The sequence below is a fragment of the Pogoniulus pusillus genome, chromosome 15, assembly GCF_015220805.1.
Source record: "Pogoniulus pusillus isolate bPogPus1 chromosome 15, bPogPus1.pri, whole genome shotgun sequence".
NCBI classification, from domain to species: domain Eukaryota; kingdom Metazoa; phylum Chordata; class Aves; order Piciformes; family Lybiidae; genus Pogoniulus; species Pogoniulus pusillus.
Genome location: NC_087278.1, coordinates 25,691,190 through 25,710,650, shown reverse-complemented (window position 1 = coordinate 25,710,650; position 19,461 = coordinate 25,691,190). Strand labels below are relative to the sequence as shown.

At 43.8% G+C, this 19,461-nt stretch overlaps 1 protein-coding gene across 4 annotated transcripts in view; it reads left to right on the top strand.

Annotated features, from left to right (window-relative positions):
• IRAG2 (inositol 1,4,5-triphosphate receptor associated 2) overlaps positions 1 to 19,461 on the top strand; it is a 52,789-nt gene that overhangs the window by 8,153 nt on the left and 25,175 nt on the right. For all 4 annotated transcript variants that reach the window (XM_064155921.1, XM_064155922.1, XM_064155920.1 and 1 more), the window contains 15 exons: positions 37 to 98; positions 179 to 257; positions 1,657 to 1,815; positions 3,504 to 3,621; positions 5,442 to 5,492; positions 5,963 to 6,040; positions 6,866 to 6,922; positions 8,738 to 8,797; positions 8,900 to 8,964; positions 9,049 to 9,148; positions 11,592 to 11,705; positions 11,986 to 12,087; positions 16,769 to 16,932; positions 18,222 to 18,336; positions 18,761 to 18,923. In XM_064155921.1, the coding sequence (XP_064011991.1) occupies positions 37 to 98; positions 179 to 257; positions 1,657 to 1,815; positions 3,504 to 3,621; positions 5,442 to 5,492; positions 5,963 to 6,040; positions 6,866 to 6,922; positions 8,738 to 8,797; positions 8,900 to 8,964; positions 9,049 to 9,148; positions 11,592 to 11,705; positions 11,986 to 12,087; positions 16,769 to 16,932; positions 18,222 to 18,336; positions 18,761 to 18,923 (1,487 nt within the window). The remainder of the gene's footprint in view (positions 1 to 36; positions 99 to 178; positions 258 to 1,656; positions 1,816 to 3,503; positions 3,622 to 5,441; positions 5,493 to 5,962; positions 6,041 to 6,865; positions 6,923 to 8,737; positions 8,798 to 8,899; positions 8,965 to 9,048; positions 9,149 to 11,591; positions 11,706 to 11,985; positions 12,088 to 16,768; positions 16,933 to 18,221; positions 18,337 to 18,760; positions 18,924 to 19,461) is intronic.

The following is a 19,461-nucleotide window of genomic DNA, read 5'->3' as shown; positions in this document are numbered from 1 at the left end:
CTGATTTTTGTGGCTCTTGATGCTGCCTTGTTTCAGGGAAGACAGTGTCACTGAGGGGCCAACAGCAAGCATGGAAGTGCACAAAACCACCTCTGAAGGTACAGATCTTTTTATTCTGTTTTTAGTTTACAATTAAGAAACTGGAGTTTTGCATAACCAAAACCTCTGCCTCTTTCAGCAAAGGAGATGCTTGTGCAGATGAACTTTACATCAGGAAGCTTGGAGGCCTTTGGGGGTGATGTGTCCAAAGGAGATGTGTGAGTTCCAAACAATCCTTTCTCCAAATTTAACGCTCCCGGCATTGAATTGTTTGAGAGTAATTCCTAGAAACATTGTTTCAGCAGGTTGTCTTAGCAAAGTTTTTAATGTTGAACTCAACTCTGCTTTAGGTCCTGATTATAGAATGGCTTAGCTTGGAAGTGACCTCCAAAGGTCATCTAATCCAACCCTCCTGCATTCACCAGGGACGTCCCTCCACTAGATCAACTTGCACGCAGCCTTGTGCAGCCTAACCTTGAATATCTCCAGGGATGGAGCTACAACTACGTCCTTGGCTGCTATTAAGTCTGCCTGGAGCCTTTTCTTCTCCAGAATGAACAGTCCCATCTCCCTTGGCCTGTCCTTGTAGCAGAAGTGCTCTGGCCTCTTGATCATCTCTATGTCTCTCCTCTGGACCATCTCCATCAGGTCCATGCCCTTCCCATGGGGAGGGCTCCAGAGGTGGACACAGCACTCCAGCTGAGGTCTCTCCAGAGCAGAGGGGCAAAATCACCTCTCTCAGTTAGCTGGCCATGCTGCTTTTGATGCAGCTTTGGATGCCATCATATTGTTTTTCAGAGATTCATCTCAGACTTAGCCTCAGGCTGTGCCAGGGGAAATTTAGGCTGGAGGTGAGAAGAAAGTTCTTCACTGAGAGAGTCATTGGACACTGCAATGGGCTGCCCGGGGAGGTGGTGGAGTCGCCGTCCCTGGGGCTGTTCAAGGCAGGATTGGACGTGGCACTTGGTGCCATGGTCTGGCCTTGAGCTCTGTGGTAAAGGGTTGGACTTGATGATCTGTGAGGTCTCTTCCAACCTTGGTGATACTGTGACTTAAATACATTTGTAATTTTTCCTGCTGATAGCTTGCTCCTTCTGTGTCATTTTTAATTTCCTGTGAACAGTTTTGCTTTGTGTTTCTTTTCCTTTTAAAACTGGCTCCTTCCCTCACCCAAGTTCTTAACCTGTATGACAGTAGAAGACTTTTGTTCTGGAAATCTGATCCTTAGTTTTTGGTGGTGTTTTTTTACTTTTTATAATCCTGACTCTGACATGGATTTGATTAATAGCAAAGCAACTAGTAAACAGCAGAGGTTACAGTGCTGACTTCTGCTTTCTGATGCTTCTTTATCCTGTCTTGGGATCTCAAAATGGTGATCTTTGTTCAAGTTTCACTTGAAAGCTTAAGTGGGGAATGGTTTAGGGGGAAAGTATCCAAAAATCGTGCAGTAAGTACCGAAGTATTAGTGATGGCCTAAGAGGAGATTAGCATTACAAGCTCTCTGTGGCATCTCCTCCCAACTCTTTAATTGGTGCGGCACAGTATCAGGATATTTAGAAACTCTAAATGAGGTCAGATTACCTTAGTCAATCTCTCCTGGTTTTGTTACTGGAACAGGGACATTTCTGACTTGATAACCTGTGTTGCGGACCTGCAGTACAAGAATCAGAAGCTTCAGGAAGAGAACCACAAGCTGAAGCTCACACTGGAAGCTATGGATGAGACTAACAATAAGCTGTTGGCAGACAATGAGGATCTGCGTCAACAAACAAAAAGGTGGGAGACCCTGACTGCACCAAGTCTACAAGCCATGGGCAGAACTAGCTTCTTCCATGCATCATGCTTTTAAGCCACACAGTAGCCCCCACTAAGTAAAATAGCTGCTTCATTAGCTTCATTCTGATTCCCAGAGTTAACTAACAGTCACTCCAAGTGAATTTGCCCCATGTTGGGCGCCAGATAAGAATATGTGATGGTTTGGGTGTTCCCTGCCTCCCCCCCCACACACACTTTTAAAATTACCCAGACTAGTCTCAGCCAGCTCTGGGAATATAAGTGAAGCTATTTATTTGCAGCTAGCACAATATACAATATACAGTTATTTGCAGTATGTACAGTTATATACAGAAGTATACAAGGTAAAAGATAATACAGAAACACAACTCCCCTCCCAGAAACCTGAGTCCCCAGGAGGGGCTCTCAACCACCCCTGCACCTTCCCCCTGCCTCTCTCAACCTTACCCCAGTCCTAAAGAAGAATAGAGGCTCAGCCAAGAGGTTATGAAGCAAAGGTGGGTTAGGCCAAACAGAAGGTGAGGTCAGTCGGCAGCCCAAGGCAGAGTGAAAAATGGTGAGAGTGTTATCTAATGTTTTTGTTTCTTCTTCAGCAAGACTCTAAGGGGAGTAGACATCACCACTGTTTTCCTTTCACAGCCTATAATCTAGTTCTTCTCTCCAAAACGTTCTAGCTAGCTTCAAACTATCACAAAGCCTCACCAGTGCTTTATGACAGCAGCTTCCATGGCTTAATGCAGTATCTGTAAGGTTTAACCTTCTTGTGTGCTCTCTGCCTCCTGATTCTTGTGAAATCAGTCATTCATTTTACAGCTTGAGGTGCTGTGAGTGCACACAGACTAAATCTTAGGGTAAAGCAGCATCAAACTAAACTAATTCAAAGTAATTAAAAAAAAACAAGAGAATGGCCAAGCATTAGAAGGCTTCCAGTCCTAGACAACACATCTGGTGCTGTGCAGAGGGGAAATGAGCCTCTTTCCTACTCCCTTGAGGAAATCAAGTGGATTTTCTCACTAGCTTAGTATTGCTGCAGTTTGAGGACATGTAAATGCCCTTGGTATGAGCCTATTATTGCAGTGAGTTTAATGCTTACCAGACCCAACTAATTAAAATGTGGTATACTATCCACTGTCAAACCATCTCCTCAGAAGATACTGGGAGTGAAGGTGAGAGTCCTGCAGTGTAGGTGTCATGGGATGTGTGTTCTCATGTTGAACCATGTACTCTGGTGTGCTGGAGCCAACCAGGAAAAGGGCCTTGCCCAGTTGGTTAGGATATCAGATCAGGATAAGAAAATGATGCAGAGCTTATCCTTAAACTGCACTAACCACTAACAATGAACTGTTGTAAGCCCAGGTTTATGTGCTGAAATAGCCTGATCTATTTGACTATAACAAACAAGACTGTTAGGTGGGTGCAAACAAAAGCTTGTTATCTTGGATGCTGTGTTTATCTGAGGTGGGTGATAAATAGAAGGTGAGTCCATGAGCTTTTACTTACTGGACAGAGATGATGGGTTTAAGCTCAATTGTTGCTCTTCTGTTAAGAATCTGTGCCAACTAGTATATCCCTAGTGGTTTCTAAAAATACTGTTCTTGGTATTTCAAGTCTATCTAATGACCAAGAGTAAACTCACTCAAACTTCTCTGGATGTATTTCCACCCATGCAGCATCCAGCATTCTGTGCTGCAGGCCAAGTCTCTGGAAGAAGAACTAGAAGAAGTAAAAACTAAGCTGAACCTGTCAGAAGAGAAGAGAGAGCAGATTCTCTGCCAAAATAAACAACTAGTAGGTGCTCTTGTTTCTTAGCTTGCATGGCACAGCATTTCACACTTTGCTGTAAAAATGGCAGAACCAGGCAGACTAAACATCAGCAGTATCAGCAGGTAATAAGGCTTTTTGAGGATGCTTGATATAGTTGTTGAACATGAGCTAGCAGTGAGCTCAGGTGGCCAAGAGGGCAAACAGCATCATGACTTGTATCAGCAACAGTGTGGCCAGCAGGAATAGGGAAGTGATCACGCCCTGTACTAGGCACTGGTGAGTGCAGCTTGAATGCTGGGTTCTGTTTTGGGCCCTTCCCTCCAAGAAGGACATTGAGGTGTTGAAGCATGTCCAGAGAAGGGTAACAAAACTGGTAAAAGGTCTGGAGAATAGATCTGGTGAGAAGGAGCTGAGGAAACTGGAGTTCTTCAGTCTGAAGAGGAGGAAGCTGAGACCTCATTGCTCTCTACAACTTCCTGAAAGGATGTTGGAGTGAGGTGGGGGTTGGTCTCTTCTGCTAAGGTGCAAGAATGAGAGGAAATGGCTTGAAATTATCCCAGATGAGGTTTAGGCTGGTTATTAGGATAAAAATCTTTCCTGAAAGAGTGGTCAGGCATTGGAGCAGGCTGCCCAGGGATGTGGTGGAGTCAGCATCCCTGGAAGTGTTTGAAAGACAAATAGACATGTCACTTTGAGACATGGTTTAGTGGCCATGGTGATCTTGGGCTGATGGTTGGACTTGATCTTAAGGGTGCTTTGCAACTGAAACAATTCTATAATTTGACATTTCTGTGTGTGATTTGTTAGTGTTATAAAAACATTGTGAAGGTTTTGCATGGAAGCTTCTTTAAACAGTTGTCTGTTGCAATGAAAACAACAAAATGTCTTGGCTCACATCCAACTATAATTAAGGGCAAGAGATCTTATGCTGCCATCCTGGAGCCCTGTCTGTTTTGCTGTTGATGGTGTTCTACCAGTAATTCACACTTTTCTAGAAGAAGCAGGGACAGGAGATACAGTTCAGATGGCCACAGGAGTAATTGTCCAAACCTCTCTTAGGTTATTTTCAATGCCTGCATGGGCTTGCAGTTAATGATAATGGCCTGTGAAAAACCTGTCCAGACTGGACTGATCGCTAGAAACCAGGCAGCACAGCTTTGTGAGCCTTAAAGGACACGAGCTGCCTACATGAGAGCATCTGAGCTGCACCCCAGGTGCCTAAGTAGCAAAGCCTTTGGCTATACTGTGTAAAGCAGCTGGCTAACAAGGCCCGTGTGGCTGCAGCTTTCACAGGTGTTGCCAGAGTCAGAGTACAGGTTTTCTGGAGAATCTACACTTGCATCAATGCTGTGCACGTTGTTTACATCTCTGAGGCTTGCAGTGTGAGTGTAGCTGTAAATAGTTCTTCCATAGCTCTAGGTGTTGCTGCTGCTGGGTATTTAGAAATCCAAAGTCTTCCCTGCCAAACAAGAATGCAAGCATTTTTCTGGTGCTACCCCGTTACGGTGTGTGCATATTCTTGTTTTGGTATGTCTTCAGATTACATGCAGAATTCCTCTTGTGAGAGGCAGAAATATTGTTAGTTGTGCTTGTAAGTCCCTTAGTTTCAGATGTGTCTCAACTCAAGCACAGACACTATAGGTTTGCTTGTTCTGGCCTTGAATACCTCTTTGCTGTGCTTTCTGAAGCAGAGAAAGACAACACTACTGCTTTGTACTGGGTCCTGGATGTGTTTGTGATCTGTTACTTTTTGGCTTGCTTTGGTTTTAAATGTTGAACTTGACATGCTGAAACTATTTTGATTTTGCTCTTGTTTCTTTTCATTTTTACTTAATCCTGATCAGGAAAAAGAAAATCAGTCTCTCATCATCAAAATTACTTCTCTCCAGGAAGAGGTAATACAAATCATGACTTTGCAAGTCTAGCTAAACATCTGTCAGACTTTGAAGCCTGGCATGCTAATTGAGTTATCTTATCATAAGTCTTTGTGTCTTGAAGTTGTACTGTTAGAGAATTTCCATTTGCTGGCTAAAGATAACAGGGTTAGGAAAGCATGGGGGACAGGGAGCTTTTATTTCCTCTCATTTTTAAAGCTTCACAGACCGCTTCCAAACATTTCTAGATAACACAGCTATAAAAATACTAACTCTATATTAAAACTCTTTTGTTGTTGTTGTTCAGAGGGGCTTTATTCTTATTGGCCCTTATTTCATTACAGTACTTCATAAACTAGTTTATCAGGTGAAAAAAAAATTAATACTTACAGCCTTTATTTTAGACTATTTAGGATGAAATAGACAAACAGGTAACAAAACACCTGCTGCATTCAGGAATCTTTTACCTAAGTGTTCTGCATCTTGTTCAGAATATTAGGAATAGCATGGAGACTGATGGACTTCAAAAGAAGATTGTGGAGCTGTCCAAAGATGCAGCAGAGCTTGAGGTAAGTATTTCAACTCCAGGAGGATCAAAAGGACAGCCTGTAGTTTACACAGGTCTAGTGCAGGAAATTTCTGCCTCTGGAAGGTAGACAGCCCTGAACCTGTTGGTATTGAAGAACTGCAGTGCAGTCACAGCTTAGCGCAACAGTTGTAGCTAACAGTTGCTGTCTGGAGGATAAAAGTTAGGAATATATAATCTATAAACAAATCAGTTCTTTTTTTTTTCATTAAAATTCTAGGAAACAGTTTCCTTGCTCTTTTGAGAAGATGGATTAGAAGGTCATGCATTGGCTGATGTTGCTGAAACATGCATGTGTCTGTAGTGATAGGACAAGGGGCAGTGGTTTGAAACCAGAGCAGGGTAGATGGACATCAGGAAGGAGCTCTTCACGATGAGAGTGGTGTAATACTGCAGCAGCCTGCCCAAGGATGTGGAGGCCCCATCCCTGGAGACACTGAAGACGAAACTTGATGGGGCCCTGAACAACCAGATCTAGTTGGAGGTGTCCCTGCTGACTGCAGGGAGGTAGGACAAGATGACCTTTAGTGGTCCTTTCCAACCTAATGCAATCTGTAATTCTCAATTACCAGCCTCAACAGACAAGAGGGGAAAAAAGGTGGCTGAGAAAGTTGAGAACACTTTCTCTTTCAACTAGGTGCAAGAATTGAACCTTGAAATCCACTGTGCAAGGAAGAACTTGATATATTTTTTTTTTAAAGCAAGGAATGTTGATCCCCTTTTTCTTTTCCATGTAGGAGATAGGGACAGACTTGTATTATAGAGCATATTGATGACTGGAATGATTTTTAATATTTTAATTCTTTAGGTCCAAGCACATATCTATGAGAGTACTGTGGTGAATAAAGAGGCAAGTTTGGTGCAGGTTAGTTGCTTTTATTTCCTGATTGTCTTTACTTAAAACACTGACTGTGAAACAATTTGTACAAAGGCGCAGCAATTATCTTCGCTGTGGCACTTCTATTTCTACTGTTCTCACATCGCAGAACCTGAGCCTATAAATGGCTTCAAAGTAGGCGAGATCTGCTTCAAGACCTGGTTATGAGTCAGTGCAATTAAAGGTTTCAGGATCTGCTTTTATTTTTAAAAATGGATTTAAAAAAAAAAAATCACAACCTATTAAAACAAAATAAATTTAAAAACTTCAGAAAAAAAAATGTACAGGGGCTTCCAAAGGCTGCTTCCTTTCAACAGCTGGTGGAAGAATGTACCTTCAAAAGGTCCTTTCCTTCATGTCTTCTACTGAAATGACTTAATTTCTGTGTCAAACTGGAAATGTCAATTCAGAAAATGGAGAAGCAGACTTGTCCTTCCTCAATAGAGAGCTGTAATCACCTAGGATTTGCTCCTACCTATATGCTTAATTGTGAAAACTAAGAAGAGTAATCTCAAAACATTGCAACTTGCTTTAAGGCTCAGTTGTGATTACAACTTGTTGTGATTAAAACTTGTGCCAGGCATTATACAGTCCAGGTTTTCAGCTAAAACTAGAGTGCTTCTGTCTGGTTTAATCTGTTGCTGCTCTCACAGAAACCAGGGAAAGAATAAAGTAAAACACAGCACATGGAGAAGAGTTTTTCTGTCTCTTTAAATTTCAGGCATTACATAGAAAAGGTCTTTTGTTAGCCAACATGCAGGGTAACTGACTGTATGCTTTTAAATTTACAACTGTTTTTCTTACATAATTGGGTTGTTGCTCAAACATAACTTGAGCAGCTTACTCAAGCCTGCAGTACAGTCTTATTTTGGTTACAAAGCATCTTTGCCTTATTGAACCTCATGAATACTCATGAAGGGTATTTTTAATACTTATGGCTAAGTCCAAGGTCCTGAACCTAGTAGGGCACTCCTAGATGTTAATTGAGGCTGGGGGATGAGGAAATCAACAGCAGCCCTGCAGAAAAGGACTTGGGGGTGCTGCTGGATGAGAAGTTGGACATGAGCCAGCAATGGGCACTTGCAGCCCATAATGCCAGTGGCAGCCTGGGCTGCGTCAAAAGCACTATGGCCCTGGTGAGACTCCATCTGGAGCTGAGCTGTGTCCAGCTCTGGAGCCTTCAACACTGGAAGGACATGGGGGTTGGACCAGATGATCTTTTGAGGTCCTTTCCAACCCCTAACAATTTGTGATTCTGTGTGACCTGATGGAGCAGGTCTGGAGGAGGGACACAAAGATGATTGGGAGCTGGAGCACCTCTGCTATGAGGCCAGACTGAGGGAGCTGGGATTCTGTCTGGAGAAGAAAAGGCTCCAAGCAGACCTAATAGCCTGCCAGGACCTGAAGGAAGCTACAGGAGAGCTGCAGAAGGACTGTTTTCAAAGGCCTTCAGGGACATGACAAAGGACAATGGTTTGAAATGAGAGAAGAGCAGATTTAGATTGGGTGTTAGGAACAACTTTTGCACTGTGTGGGTGCCAGAACACTGCAACAGGTTGTGCAGGGAGGCAGGTGGTTGAGGCCCCATCCCTGGAGGTACTCACAGTTAGGGGCTGGACAAGTCTGTGAACAAGTTGATCCAGTGGAGGATGTCTCTGCTGACTGCAGGGGGTTGGACTTGATGACCTTTGGAGGTCTCTTCCAAACAAACCTACGATTCTATGAATGTGTTAGTTATCAGATTGCAAACTTTGAATGTATGCTTGTATGCTTGTTTGTTTGATTTCTCCACTCTCTGTGCAGAAGGAGCAGGCCATCAAAGAACTGAAGTTAACAGTTGTGGAATGTTCTTCAATAATAGAGGTATGGACCCTAGTCTAGTTTTTGACACTGTGAGGGGAAAACCATGCATATCCTGTGGTTATTCTGCATGACAGTCTAACACTGCTCTGTGCTGTGTTTTAGACACTGCGGGCAGAGAAGAAAAAGCTACTGGAGAACATGCAACACATGCAGCAGGAGCTGATCTTGTGAGTGGTGTGGCCTGGTCCTAGGAAAGGCAGTGTCTATAAGTAAGAAAGGACTGATGTCTGGGCTTTTTTTCTGCTTCTCAGAAACGGCTTGAGTCTCCCCTCGTTATGTAAATGTAACAGCAGTGTTCCTGAAGGGATGAATTCACTGCACTCCGAACTGGAACTTGCTCAGTCTTCTGAGGTATGACTCAAATCTTTATTGATTCTTATCCCAGTTGTCTTGTGCCAGTAAAGGAAGACCAAAGGTCATCCCCTGTAGACCATTAGCAATTCCGCATCTGGAAGACCTTGCTCCTGGCATGCAAGTATAGAATGTGAAAGTTACAATATTGTCCCATAGACAATTAAAGGAAAAGCAAACAAAACCCTTAGACCTGAACAAAGAGAGCCACAAAGACATTTGCAACAGCTAATGACATCCATTTAGCTGGCTGAAGAACAAACTGGTAGAAGAAAGGAATCTGTATACATGTACCTGTGCCAAAGAAACAGTCTGTTCTTGTACTGTCTACAAAGAACACAGACAATTACCTTTTCCATTGCAGGAGGGAAAACTTCTTGTCTATTAAATCTAATGTATTGAAAATGAAAATTAAGCACCAGGGTGTTGTGGAGTCTTCATCTAATTTATTCTTTTTAAAACTCAGTTAAGTATTTGTCTGTAGATACTATTTCCTTGCCCCTGAGTGGGGACAATGGAGAACAATCTTTAGAAGTCCTGTCCAGCTCCTTTCTTCTCAGATCTTTGGATGATGACTATGAGGAGGACAAGAGGGAGGATTCCTGCTGTTGAGTCTGGCATAGGCTGACAAAATAATGTCATCATCTTGTTTTGGAGTTGTAGTGTCCCCCATGTCCTATGTGGAACACCTGGCAGGTAGTTTGGTGATTTGGGGGAACTACATTTTTCATCAGATGCTCTTTATAACCCTGGAAATGTGGTCTCTAATTCAGTGCTCTTGGAGCTATCCAGCAGTACAGAGGGGAAAAAAAAAAAAAAGGGAAAACCCAACCTGCACCACATTGTGTGAAAATCATAGCTTTGATTCCAGTTTTCATCCAAGCTGTTCTATGCATGTTTCCCAAGGCATTCCATGGAGTTGCGCAATCACAGGATCTTCGGGGCTGGAAGTGACCTCCAAAGGTTATTCAGTCCAACACCTCTGGCACAGCAGCATCACCTAGAGTAGGTCACACAAGAATGCATTTAGGTGGGTTTGGAATGTCTCCAGAGAAAGACTCCACAACCCCCATGGCAGCCTGCTCCAGGGCTCTGCCACCCTCACAGTAGAAAAAGTTTCTGCTTCTGTTCACGAGGAACCTCCTTTGCTCCACCTATTGCCCCTTGTTCTGTCATTGGACATCCCTGAGCAGAGCCTGGCTCTGTCCTCCTGACACTGCCCTGTGCATCTTGATAGACATGACTGAGGTCACCCCTTAGGCTGCTCTGCTCCCAGTTAAAGAGCCCCAGCTCCCTCACCTGTCCTCAGGAGGGAGGTGTTCCACTGCCTTCAGTATCTTTGTGGCTCTGTGCTGGACTCTCTCAAGCAGTTCCCTGAGGTTCTTCCTGAACCAAGGGGCCTGGAGCTGCACACGATATTCCAGACATGGCCTTACCATGACAGAGTAGAGGGACAGGATAACCTTTCTTGTCCTCCTCACCACAGCCCTACTAATCCACTCCAGGATGCCCTTGGCCACCAGGACACATTGCTGGCTCATGGGCATCCTTCTGCCCGCCAGGATCTTCAGGTCCCTTGTCCCAGAGCTGCTCTCCCACAAGTTGGTCCCCAACCCATCCTTCCCAGTGGGTTTTTTCTTTCCCAGATGCCAGATTCTACACTTGGCATTGTTGGATTTCACTCAGTTTCTCCTCACACAGCTTTCCAGCCTGTCTGGTTCTGCCTGAGTAGCAGCCTGAGGGGTGTCAGCCACTCCTCTCAGTTTGGTGTCATCAGCAGACTTGCTGATTGTGTCAGGTCATTCATGAATACACTGAATGCCACTGTTCCCACTGCTGGCCCATGAGGTACTTCACTAGGTACAGGCCTCCCTCCATCCTTCTTACAGAGCTGTCTTCAGTTCAAATGCAAGTTGTGCAGCAGAGCTGACAACAAATAGGTGCCATTGTAGTGACTTTCCTTGTAAGACTTGCTTTTGTAGGTGGTATGTTTGCAGATAGCTACTTGTGCAACAGAAAAACACTGAAATGAGAGAGAGGTCTGCTTGGCCAGGGAGCTCCCAAGTAGTGTGTTGTCCTCTGCTGCATCTCACTACAGTGAGTCAGTAAGTTCTGTGAGGAGACACAATTCCACCAAATCACTTGTAAAGCAACCGAGAACTCATTCCTCACTTGAAGAGATTCTCCTGAGTAAAGATAAGTAGTCACTGACTTCTTTTTGCCTACTGCTGATGTGAAGATTAACACTGTATCTCTCAGCAGCTTGGCTGACTTGCTTCTATTTAGAGTCTCATGACATGGTTTTGTAAAGCTTTTACAAGCTTCAGCTTTCAGTAGCTCTGACCTTCTGGTAAATACTTCAGAAAAGTCTAAATGTCACTAATCCTGGTTTGCTATAAGGTGATGTCAAAATATGTTAGCTGGCTCTTCCATTTCTTCAAAGATCACCAAGAGTGAGTGGATGTCCCTAGATGAAACGCTGGACCGTGAAGTGCTGTTTTTACTGCAGGGACCTGAATATGCAGGAGAAAATTTCAAGGCAATCGTGCAAAACCTGGTCAGTAAGAAAGCTTCCATGAGTAAATGTAAGGGTCTTCTGTCAGCTCTTTAATGGGGAGTTCTCCAAGCACTGATTGTCAGATTATGTTTACTCTTCTTCAAAAAGTGAGAGCAGCTTCTTTGGGAGTGGGGCACACTTTAATCCTTGACACCTATTCTAACACTGTCACTGACAACCTGGGTAATTCTAGGCAGCACTCTGTCAGACTAGGATTAGAAATGTCACTGTTTGATTTGGTTGTTTTGTATGGCTTTATTTACTAATAATTACTTTTCAGGTAGAGGAAGCCTCTGAAGCAGAGGAGCTTGTCATGACTTCTTTAGACTGGGTGAAAGACGTTGATGTCAACATGCAGCAGGTGTGGGAAAGAAAACTTGAGGTATGTAATTGTTTCTTTGAAGCTGTTGTATGAAATAGTAAGGTTGTGTAAAAACTTCAGCTGTATGCTATGCTTGTTAATTACTTGAGATTACAGCAGTGTTGGATATGGAACTTGCTTATGTTAAGCCTTCTCCCTGTCTGTTCTGTACCCATGGTACTCGGCCTGTGGCACAGCAGTGTACTTGGAGGTCAGGGATGGCTGTTTGGAGAGAAGGAACTTCTGTAATTGTGTTTTGAGGAGGAAGGGGATTATAGCTTTTCACATAAATGCTGTTTGTGTTTTTCCTGACTTGTCTTCTGCAGGATCCCACTTTGTTAAAACTATGGTTGAAGGAAATAGTAGGTAAAGCAAGTGGATTTAAAGAGGAAAATGAGCTCAGGTGACAGCACTATACTGTGTGAACTGTGAAGATTTTTTTCCTGCTATGTGTATGTGTGCCTCAAGCACTCATTTTCCCCTCTGTCTTGAATCTGACTACAGTAGTGGATGGTTTCACCATCAAGGGGAGGAGAGATGTGACGCCATAACCATATTTCCAAATCAAACCCCCCACAGAGTTTGCTTCCATGCCAAGGGCCAAGTGTGTGCACACTTTCCACAGGAAAAGATCCTACAAAACATACTTTACAACTTAACTTTGCAAAATGATTTTTCTACACTTCTAGTGAGGTTTGGAAGTAAAGATTTTTTTACTTAATTGGGTAAAATAACTTCCCCACATGGTAGCAGCAGTTTGTGGCCATGGCTCAGCTCTTGCTCTTGTTCCCCTCTCCCTATCCCAGCCAAACCCAGGACACCATGTACCAGTAGAGTTTCTGAAAAGTTCATCTTGCTGGGTACAGCTTTTTCAATACTCACTTGTTAGCAGTGCTACAGGAAATTCCACCAATCTGGATATTAATGCTGTCTTTTAGCTCCTTAATAGATGACAAACCCTCAGTTTCTCCCACTTAAGTAGGAGCAGTTGGCACCACAGTGTGTACTGCTGTAAGTTAATATCTTTTTAAGCAGAAGGCTGCCCTTCATTTCCTCTAGTGCTGCAGAATGTAGCTGGCCCTGTTAGAGAATAATAGAATGGTCTGGGTTGGAAGGGACCTCCTAAGGTTATGTATTCCAAGCCTTTCTGCAGTAAGCAAGGGGGATCTTCCAATAGATCAGGTTGCTCAGGGCCTTGTTGAGCCTGACCTTGATTATCTCCAGGGGTGGGGCCTCAACTGCTTCCCTCGGCAACCTGTTGCAGTGTTCCAGCACCCTCATGGTGCAGAACTTGTTCCTAACATCTAAATCTGCTGTTCTCTCATTTCAAACTCTTGTCCCTCATTCTGTCCCTGCAGGCCTTTGCAAACAGCCCCTCTGTGGCCTTCTTGTAGCCCCCTTCAGGTACTGACAGGCTGCTATTAAGTCTGCCTGGGCACATCTCTTCTCTAGACAGAACAAGCCCAGCTCCCTCAGCCTGTCCTTGTATTGGAGATGCTCCAGCTCTCTGATCACTTTCATGGCTCATCTCTGGACCTGCTCTATGAGATTCATCTCCTTCCTGTGCTGAGGGTTCAAGAGCTGAATGCAGTGCTGCAGGTGAAATCTCACTAAAGTCAAGTCATCTCTCAACCTGCTGGCCACAGGGCCAGTGAGAGGAATGACTGGAGCCATCTAGTCCTGCAGCCACCTTTGTTTTTTTGTTTCTGTAAATCCTGAAGTCTTCCCCTTGGAGAAGGTGCAAGCATCTCCCTTTCTTCACTTTAGTGTGACTTTAGGTAGACTCTGGAAAAGTGGTGGTTCATGCCTTGCCCTAACTTCCTCCTTCAAAGATGAAAAATGGTTGTTAATTTACCATTCACATCGAGATCAAATTGCTCTTAAACATGTGAAGCTACAAACTTCTGGTGTGGGTGTTGGAATTGATTGTGCCAAATGAATCCTACTCTAGCTGCTAGAGAATGATGCATCTGGAAACTGAGCTAACAGAGAAGCAAGGAAGAAGATTCTTTAAAAATTGAAGGTCTTGTTCTTCATGGACCTGTGAGGAGTGACTTCATGCCAAACAATACTGTCCTACCTAGCTAGAAAATGCCAGATAGTGTCAAATTGTTTGTTATTTCTAAGAACAAGTGCTGCCTGCCTTGCCTGAGAAGCTCTTCAGGATGTGGGCTTTTTCACATAGTCACATCCCATGTCATCCTAGTAACATTATATCTAGTGGAACTGCTCAGGCTCTCTTTTGTTGTGTGGTTTGTTGGGGTTTTTTTGGGGGGGGGTGGGGAGTGGTGTAGCATGATACTTTCTGCTGTGCTTCTTGGTTTGAAGCTCATGGGACATCATTGTGGCCTTGTGACCAAGAAGGTCTATGGTATCCTGGGGTACAATAAGGAGAGTGTAGCCAACTGGTGAAGGGAGGTTCTCCCACTTACCTATTCTGCCTTAATGAGGCCCCATCTGGAATATTGTCATGTGTTCTGGGCTCCCCAGTTCAAGAGGATCAGGGAAATATGAGAGAGACCAATGGAAGCTATGAGGATGATGAAGGGTCTGGAGCATCTATCTGATGAAAGGCTGAGAGACCTAGGTCTCTCTTGTTCTAAACAGAAGACTGAGAGCAGGTCTTACTAATGTTTACAAATATCTGAAGGGTGGGTGCCAAGGAGAAGGGCCCTCAACATGAGGGAGAACTTCTTTGCTGTAAGGCCCTGGAGCAGACTGCCCAGAGAGATTGTGGAGCTCCCTGCTCTGGAGGCATTCCCAAGCCACCAAGATATGTTCCTATGTGACTTGCCCTAGATGATCCTGGGGATTGGACTGGAAGATACCTGGAGGTCCCCTAAACCCTAACATTCTGTGACTCATGAGCAGTGTGAGGGTCTAACTCTAAAGTAGTTAACAGTATTTGTAGGGTGGATGTTTTCTCCTTTCAATTAATATAAAAGCCCAGAAATGCCAACCTGACTTATATCTCTGTTTGGCTCTCATTGAGCATTCCTTAAAATCCAGGGACTCTGTTATATATGTTCAGTCAAATGAGAGCAGAGAAAAAGGATTGGATTCCTCTTTCTCAGAGTTTTCTACTGCAAGTCACAGCTCAGAGAAAGAGTGAGGATACAGTGCTATTTAATGCTTCATTTTTACTGTCTTTCCCTTTTTTCTTCCTACAAATCAGAGGTAAAGCTTGAAAGTGTTTGTTACAAGATCCTCCTGTGGCTGGGTTTCATCTAGAGGTATATGGCAAACTGAAGTATGGATTGGTTGGGTTTTGGGCTTGTTTTTGTTTTGCTATAACACAAATTCCTATTGGTGCCCATGGACTTAGTTGTACCTTGAAGAAAGGTGATAGAAATATAAACTAGCAGTTTTAGGGCTTCCTGCAAGATGGTCATTATCAACACTTCTTGTGGAATAGCACTTTTACTGCTGTATCTGGGGATGGAGATTGCCTGGGGAAAGTTGAGAAGGCTTCCCTGTGCACCATGTAACCTCCTGCCACACTCAGCATAACCACTTGCTCGCAGTATGCTAAAGAGGAGGAGGGCTACCTCTGGGCTCTAGATCTGCCCAGAAAGAGAGGCTGAGAGTGGCTTTTGATGTGTAAGTGTCCTTTTGGAAATGGTGGAAGCCATTCATCAAACCAAACTGTCTTACATTTTCTTGTGCAAACTATTAATGGATTGTTCCATCTTAAAATAAGTCTTAAATTACTGATACTTGACAGGAGTCTGGGCTGTCTGTCTCCCCATCCCATCAGACTGAGGGGTTAGAAGGCACTAATTTGAATTTTAGGTAGCTTTGTTAACCTACTAGACTGCATAAAACAGTGTTTTGTGCAAATGAAAGTCTATTTGCCCTTTATAAGCTCTTCATTATTAAAATGCATTTTTACTAATTTCTCCCTCACTCTCTCCTGTCTTCTCCAACCAGTAGATTGCAAAGTATCATCATCCATCTTAGAATCAACCAGGTTGGAACAGACCTCCAAGATCATCCAATCCAACCTATCACCCAGCCCTGTCCAATCAACTAGACCATGGCACTAAATCCTCTTTCTGATAGTGTTGGATGTAGGTGATGATCCAAAGTTGTTGTGGTAGGGTTAAAAGTACTCCCCAAAAGAAAATCACCAGGCTAGCTCAGAAGCTTTGGAAGCAAATGAAGCTGTATATTTACAACAAGATAAAATCTTAAAAGCATAAAATACAATGAATATGTACAAAATATATTTACAGCTTCAAAATGACAGAGATCCCCATCCTGGACAAAGCCAGAAGGAGCTAACAGCTGCCACCTTCTGCCCCCACCCAGGGAGAGAACCAGGCCTCCACTGTTACCTACTCAGCCAAGGTTAATGTGTAGCCATGTAAGATCAGCCAGTACAGGGAAGAGAAGAGGAGGAGGAGGCAGGAAGTGAGGAAGAGTTTGTGCAACAAGTTATATCCTAGTCCAACAAATGAATGAAATTATATAGACTTACCTATTTTTCTACTCAAAAATGTCCAGAAAATTGCTGTCCAACCTGCTTGATTCTATGATTCTATGTTTGCTGTTTATAGTTTAGGACTTGGCTGGAGCGTTAGCTTTAAACCATGACAATGGTTGAGCAAGGAAGTGAATTCTCATCATGTAAACTGGGGCTCTGGTTTACTCTCTGACTCTGCTTCTCATCTAACCACTGTAAGTTTAAAAAATTCCACAGGTTCTCAAGCAAGAGCTAGGAGAAAAAAAACACCTTTGGATCCAGAAACTTAATCTCTTGGAAAAATACAAAGAAGCCCTAGAGAGGGATTTCATTCGCATGGCAGGCAATCTGAGGAGGGCCAAGACAGAGGAGTTCCACCTAAGGAAAGAGCTCTCTGCCAGGTACCCTTGGCTTAGCTGGGTTTTGTTTGTTGGGGCTTTTTGTTTATTTCTGTTTGCTTTGGATCTTTTGTGGTGTGGAACAAAGCTTAACTGAATTCTGCAGACGTTTTTTGACAGAGGGCATTATCTGTGGGTTTGGAGAGTGGTTTTAGCATAACGTTTTCACTGTGGGAGTGAAGTGTATGAAGTAACATCTTGGAGATGTTTGTGAGAGCACCAGGGAGACCACACACTGAGCAGTCAGAGCAAGAGGGCTCTGCATAGCTAGCAGGTGCAACCATTAAATAAACTGCTGCTGTGTTTGTGTGAAGCACCTGTGAAATGTGCCTGCAAGTATCATTGGTCTGGAAGACAGTTGTTAATGCCAGACACTATGATGTCTCCCTTTCTCTGTGGTATAGCTTCAAGGAGTTACTTTAAGTGTGACAACATTCTTTGAATTCCAGTTTATTGGGTCCTGCTAGGTGAGTTTGGCTGTTACAAATATGGCAGCAAAACCCAGGCAGTGTAAACCTCTACTCAGCCATTCTAGAAAGCAGACAGTCCGGTTTGTAGAGTTTTATCCAGAGCAAATAACCTGAATTTGTTGTCTTTGTGGAACCCAGGCTCACTGACAGTGTCAGCCTTCTGGGGTACATTTTTGCAGGCAAGCCTTTACCTAGGTTTGGAACTTAAACAGCTTCCTAGGACTTGGCATCCCTGAGACTTAGCATGGAGCAGCCATACTGCACGACTTGTTTTTTACCTAGTCTTGTTAATGTAGAGCTCCCAACAGGAGGTGCTTGGAAGTTAATCACCTTTAGTACTGGTTCTGATGGCATCTGCTTGCTGTCAGGTGAAATACTCTCTGAAATACTGGGAAATGAATCTGAGAAGCTGTGTATCTGCAGTACTATCTCCAAAAGATCTTTTCTAGAATGACTGGCTCTATATCCTCTTATTATTTCTCCCAGACTATGAGGCAGTGCATTCTATTGACCAAATTGCAGAAGTTTACACCACTAAGCTCTTGCTGTTGGAGTGTTGTCTGGATATTCCAGAGTCTTCCACTCTGATACACAGCTGGCTGGAACTGGCACAGCCAGGGAAAACTTCTATTCCTGTCTGCTTAATGGTTTAAATTGTGCTTAGCAAAGCCTAAGTACCTGGTGCTGGATCCTTGGGAGCTGCAGTTTGCAGCAGCTCAGCGTGGTTCTTGATGTCTCAGCTAGCATGTGTCATCTCTCCCTGCCATGTCTGCTCTAAAATGTCAGTAACACCACTGTGGTTTCTGCTGTCTCACCCTGCAGGCAACATGAGATTAAAACTGTCAAACAGTTACAAGCAGAAACGGCTGGCCAGGCAGAAGCCCTTGGGTTAGAGCTGCAAAAAGCTACAAAGCAGCTTGAAGATGCTAGCAGACAGGTAAGGGGCAGTCTAGTTCCTTCTGTGCTGGAAACAAGCATATGAAAAAAGGCTACATGCAATGCATTGCTGCTCTTGGGAAAGGAAATTGCATGTTCAGAAGATACTACCTCATTTCAAAAGTGGAACTGGCAGAGGAAGTAAAATTTGAGGGGGTGGTGACAACAGTTTGCTGATGAAAGAGGCAGCATTGCATATTTGTGGTGGCTTAAAAAAAAGAGAGAAAAAGCCCAAAATAGCTTCCATACACAGTCCACCCCAACGTAGAAATGCAGAAGTTCAGAGGGAGCTTTATCACTTCCTGAGAAAGAGCAGATGCAGTTTGGTTTCATGTACGCAAACTGCAGAGACTCCTTCTCTTAGCCTCTACATCTTTTTTTCTTCTCTTCCCTCCTTTGTTTGTTGAATGTTGTTTTGTGCTTAGGTGGAGGATCAAGCTGAAGCCTTTCACTCTGCTTGTGAGGAAGCTGCATCCTTGAAATGCAAGTTAGAGGAAGCCACTTCTGACCAGCAAGAACTCAGGGATGTAAATGCAGCTTTAACAAGCACTTGCCAGTTGCTGCAAGAAAAGGTGGACAACCTGAAAAGTGAGTAACTACTTCATTGTGCTCTTGCATGGGCAAATCTTTCATACTTCAGTCTCATTACCCCTTGCCATAACTAAACTGCAGGGCAGCTGGTAAAATGTTTAAAATGTTCTGTGGAGTCTTCTCTCTCTCTCTCTTTTTTTCCCCTACCCTCTTTTTCCTTCTCATTTTAAGAAATCTGCAACTTTGACAGGAGAGAAAGCTCCAGGGAGACCCAATAACAGCCTTCCAGTACCTGAAGTACAGAAAGGCTGCAAAGTGACTGTTTGCAAAGGTCTGTAGTGATAGGATGAGGGGAGATAGTTTGAAATGAGAGAAGAGCAGATTTAGATTGGATATTAGGAACCAGTTCTGCACCATGAGGGTGCTGGAACACTGCAATAGGTTGCCCAGGGCAGTAGTTGAGGCCTCATCCCTGAAGATATCCAGGGTCAGGCTGGACAAGGCTCTGAGCAAGCTGCTCTACTGGAGGATGTCCCTGCTGACTGCAGAGACTGGAGTGGATGGCCTTTGGAGGTCCCTTCCAGCCCAAGGTGTT